The sequence below is a fragment of the Ischnura elegans genome, chromosome 4, assembly GCF_921293095.1.
Source record: "Ischnura elegans chromosome 4, ioIscEleg1.1, whole genome shotgun sequence".
Taxonomy (NCBI): domain Eukaryota; kingdom Metazoa; phylum Arthropoda; class Insecta; order Odonata; family Coenagrionidae; genus Ischnura; species Ischnura elegans.
Window position 1 is genome coordinate 111,575,262 of NC_060249.1, and position 4,897 is coordinate 111,580,158.

Here is a 4,897-nt window from a genome sequence, read left to right on the forward strand (position 1 = left end):
TGCACGGCTGTGGTTGCAATGGCCAAAAGGCGTAGCCTATGCCTCCTTATTCAACCAATTCCCCCTTAAGTTCCAAATCCCTAGCAACCCTCTTTCTTTGGTGTGCTCTGCTCTTTACAACTGTATAGGGCAACAGTAGACAACTGCGGAGCAACGTGGAGAGGAAAGAGAGAATTTCTGGATTACGCAGCCCCAGTTGAAATCTTTCAAGTTTCAAAGTTTGCTCACATTACTTAGACAAAAGTAAATTCACAAACATTCGAGAAGAAAGTCCAGTAAGTTCAGACTGCTGGTTCATGTTGCAGGATGCTATTATTGCATAAGGAGGATAATGCCAAGGATAGGGCATCATTTACATCTTCAATAAAGAGAGGAGAAAATATGAATATTTTGCCCCTTTCATCGAAAATAAGAGGCACAATCTAGGGCAACAAAGTTTTCCTCCTTTCTTAAGCTAATGCGAGACCAGAAGTTTCCCTCGTAGCATTTTATGTTTAAACTTTTTTCCCAAACGCCAATATCCCGACTTCTGTTTACGTTACACTAAGTGTTGAAGATGAATCTAGCCTAGAGATTAAAAAAAAAGGATGTGAAATTTCCCACACCTAGTTTTAAACCCCGAGGTTTTCTTTTACTAACTTCCACAAAGGAAAATTATTTAAATCAAATGTAGTTTTATAATCACAGCGTTACTTTAAAAAATCACATTTTTGGCTGAATTTTAGCGTGCAAATAAGAATATACCATTAAAATTAAAATAAAATACAAAAAAATAAAGTCCCTTACAACAATGTTTCAACGAAATATTGTTTTATTTTAACTATTTTCAATTGAAATTTCAAATTTTTTATACATGCCATACATTTTAAATTATATCCTACGGATTTTCATCTCATAGTACCTTTCGGCCATTTAAAAAATCAAATAATGGATAAAATTTCAATTTAAAAGCTATTCGTAACGCGAAGATGCTTTTCTCTCCATAAAAATTACAATTAAATGCACCAATTAAATATTTTGCCCTTGTCGCGATGAAGAAGATCGCCGTTTCGCCGTTATCGTAGTTTTTCGCATGTTCTTCTTTACCCTGTTGACCGTAGAAGCTAAAAGTTTACATTTATACAATTTATAATGACTTATTGTTGTAGCCGAACAAATAATGAATATAACGATACATGAAACGACCCTTTGTAGCTCCGGCAGGATTTTATATAAGTGATTAAACTTCAGCGTTCTATCTTTTTTTTGCGCCGATAGTAATGGATTTCATTTTTATCTATCGGAGAATAATAGAAGTTCAAGCTAAAAATGAACTCGTAATAGTTACCACAATGGATGATAGGATAAACAATTGTTGACATACACGTAGGAAACGCTGGGGCCAAAACTTGAACGCAATGCCCCAAAATCTCCGCAGCGCCATTCGCGAGACGAGTATTGATAAGAGACATAAGATTTATTGCTCCTCTTTATTATTTTGACCCAGGCCATTTCTTATCGCCAAGAAAAACGATAGCGGGAAATAAAATATACACGCGGCAAAACAAAAGCTCGCTGAGGGTAATGCGTTCGCACATGGAATGGGAAACGGTCGCCGAGTCGCTTTTCGGTATCGAAGGTTAAAAGCGTCGTAAATGCATTGATATTTATCCTACCTGTCTCATAATTTTAACGGATTAGATGGTAAGATTTTGGTATTAATACCTTGTTCTCGGTCATTTCTGGTATATGTAAGATTTTTTCTAAAAGTTCTCGAATAACACATTTCCAGAGTAATGATTAACCCATTTAAGCCCACAATTCTGGACTCGATAATACCTCCAAATGCCCACAATTCCAAAAATGTTTTTTTAGTGTTTTGGATGTTAAATTTGCATTAAAATGTCACACAAGTGGCAAATAAACAAACAACATTTACAATTTTAACCGTTAAAATTGTTTATCTGGTGAGGTCGAAAACGACCACTTGGGATAATGGGACATAAATTTACTCACTGTCAGCTCCCACTGATCCCTAATCTTTTTCTTTAGCTCACAAATAACATAACTCATTTTTAAATTAAATTTTCAAGCCTCTGACTTTATTTATTTCAAACAATGTTTAAATATTAACAGGCATTCATAATAATCATTTAAGTGTGGAATGGAATGAAGCATTTATCATGTAAGGGGGCATTACACGTTTCACATGCAGTCACAGTTTTGTTTTTACAATGAACACAGTTTCTTCTTGGTTGAGCAGTTACCACTAAATGCCTCCCCAACTCTTTCTGACATTGACTTACTCTATTTTTTTTTAATGGACCACTGACCTTTCGTTTTGTACCATGGGTTTTGCAGAGTGAATCCACAGCCTGGCGTAAAAACTCTAGCTTATCCCATCTACACCCATACGATTTACTAAGAAGCCATGCATTGTTCACGCAAACATCAATGGTCCAGTACAAAATAGGCATGTACCATTTTTTACCGCGCATTCCTATCTGATAATTGGAAATATGGTTATCCATTTGATCCACTCCACCTATATATCTGTTGTACATTTTAATTATATTTGGCTCAGGAATCTCAATTTTTCGTTTCTCCTTCAAGGAATACCGCGTTGCTTTCGATAAAGGCTCTACACCAAATTGGTTTGACATAAGTAAAACTGCATTATTATCTTTCCATTCCACTGCGATAATATTTCTTCATTTTTCAACGCGTTTGTCAATTGTTCCTCTTTCCATTTTTTTCATGTCCTTCTTTGACGTGATGGTGCATTTTTCCGTTCGATTTTCACGCACAGTACCAGTAGCACCTAATCCTCTTTCTGAGAGTTGTGAAATTACTTTAGAGCTGGTAAAAAAATTGTCAAAGAACAAGGAAAATTTAAATCCGGGGTATGAACTCTTCAATAAATCTACAAAACTGAAAATAACGGACCCTCCCAAGCCTTTCTTGTTCTCACCATTTGAAGTATCTTTTCCCTGATATAACATAAATTGAAGACAATACCCTAATTTCAAAGCCAATGACCATGCTTTATAACCAAAACGTACCGGCTTTCCCTTCAAAAACTGTTTGCAGGAATGCTTTCCAAAGTACCTGATCATAGATTCATCAATTGATGCAAAACTCTCTAATGGAGCAAATCGTATGAAAAGTTCATTGACTTTACTTACAAGTGGTCTAACCTTAGCAAACTTATCATTGGCGTCCAAATTCAAATTATCACAAGCGTGAAAATGGCGAAATAGTTCATCGAATTGATTCCGTCTCATGGTGTTTTTCACTAGCGCATTTTCGGTGTCGGCTCTATTTTCCCAATACATTCTTCGGCGAGGGCATGCATTATAACCCGATAGAATTAAAATCCCTATGAACGCGTACATATCATCATGATTCACAAGGAGGGAACTGTTTTTCTGGGAAGAATACATTGAAGTGTGTTTCACCAAACCTTCGACAATTTCTTCATTGAGAAATAGTTTCAGGAAGTCAATTGCCTCGGAGTGTTCCGAGATCGTGAGAGGAGGGAGAAAACATTTTTCTTCAGGCACTGGTATAGATTCCACATCACTAATATCTCCGTGGACCCATTCACATACTTTAAGCTTCTTAAAAGCACTTGCACTTTCGTCATGTGGTATGTCATCACTCCTATCCTCACGGTCACTGAAACGCACTTCCGCCGGAGCCGTTAACTGGTTACGATTCAATCTATTGGGGTCAAAATCGTCCTCATCTCCGGAATCTTCATCAGTTTCATCACATGTTTGGATAGGAGGCAATATATAAATTGAATCAGGAATATCATCCTCACTCAAGCGCTCACACTCCTCTATTATTTCTGCGGTGGTGAGGCATTTCCCTCTAAACAGAACAGAAAACACGTAGGTACATAGCTGTAGGTGTATGAACATAGGAACATAAAACTAATAGGTTGTACGAAAATAAAAATATTCAATTAAGCATTTACAGAATTTTAATCTTTCAGAGTGGCGGGCAGTCTTAAACCCATAGGCAAAAACATCGGGACAACGAGTCCTTCATCTCACGATTCGCTACGGAAAATAAGCAAGCAGAGCATGCATTATCCCAAGTGGTCGAAAACGACCACTCATAGATAAATAGGCTCTAGGCTCAATAGGACTCTAGATAAACATGTAATTCGCTGGTATACAATAAAACAGGCTATCTATTTTATGAAATACATGTTTTTTTAGTGCTTAAATAAAAAATGGAAAACTTACCGAGACATTTTTCCTGACATGCCAATGTAGAATAGACTTCCCGAAGTTCACGAGGCCGATCTCTCTACCACACTGACTAAATTGCGAGATCTCAACCCCACGTAGTTCCGAGAAGTCAAATGTTACATTTAAGTTACATTGTAGGTACATCGGTGGATTGCCGGCGCGTAGAACAAAAAAAATCCCCCAAGGTCGTTTTCGACCGCTTGGGATAAAATGATACACTGGTCGTTTTCGACCACTTGGGCTTAAATGGGTATTTCATCAAACATTTCATTTGTGAGCGAGAAAATTGAAAAAAAAAAAAACGGATACAACAGCATTGGGGCAGCCAGGAATTTCGTTCGGGGGAGTGGGGGGGTCGAAAAGCAGGAGGGAAATTTTTTTAAAAACAGGGTACTAAGCAGAGAACTAATTTTAACACTAATTTAAGTATACTGGGGAGGACTAGCCACGGTGATAACTTTACGTAGTCACCTGGGATCCGGGTTTGAATCCCGGTCAAAATGAATTATTTTTTCTCTGTAGACTATTCGCATAATTTTAACACTTTTCATAATCTAAAAAGCTTCATTTGTAAAAGTAATCTTTTGTAAATTCATGATTTTTCAATAGTTTGTTTTCTGTTATGAAGGAAAGTAATTGTGTTTCTATATTTCAGG

General features: G+C 36.9%; 1 protein-coding gene across 1 annotated transcript; it reads right to left on the reverse strand.

The window, feature by feature from the left end:
- Positions 1 to 2,690: 2,690 nt before the first annotated feature.
- LOC124158218 (piggyBac transposable element-derived protein 3-like) lies at positions 2,691 to 4,463 on the reverse strand. The gene is made up of 3 exons (XM_046533406.1): positions 4,236 to 4,463; positions 2,998 to 3,855; positions 2,691 to 2,838 (listed from the first exon to the last, which is right to left on the reverse strand). The coding sequence occupies exons 1-3, from the start codon at positions 4,253 to 4,255 to the stop codon at positions 2,691 to 2,693; spliced, it is 1,026 nt and encodes a 341-aa protein (XP_046389362.1). The 5' UTR covers positions 4,256 to 4,463.
- Between the last annotated feature and the right edge of the window lie 434 nt (positions 4,464 to 4,897).

Bases quoted from the DNA above. Each gene is read 5' to 3' on its own strand.
- LOC124158218 (XM_046533406.1), bottom strand. From the start codon at position 4,255: ATGTCAGGAAAAATGTCTCG. The intron at 3,856-4,235 runs GTAAGTTTTCCA...TGTTCTGTTTAG, and splicing joins ATGTCAGGAAAAATGTCTCG to AGGGAAATGCCTCACCACCG. The intron at 2,839-2,997 runs GTATTGTCTTCA...TTTTTTTACCAG, and splicing joins TCATTGGCTTTGAAATTAGG to CTCTAAAGTAATTTCACAAC.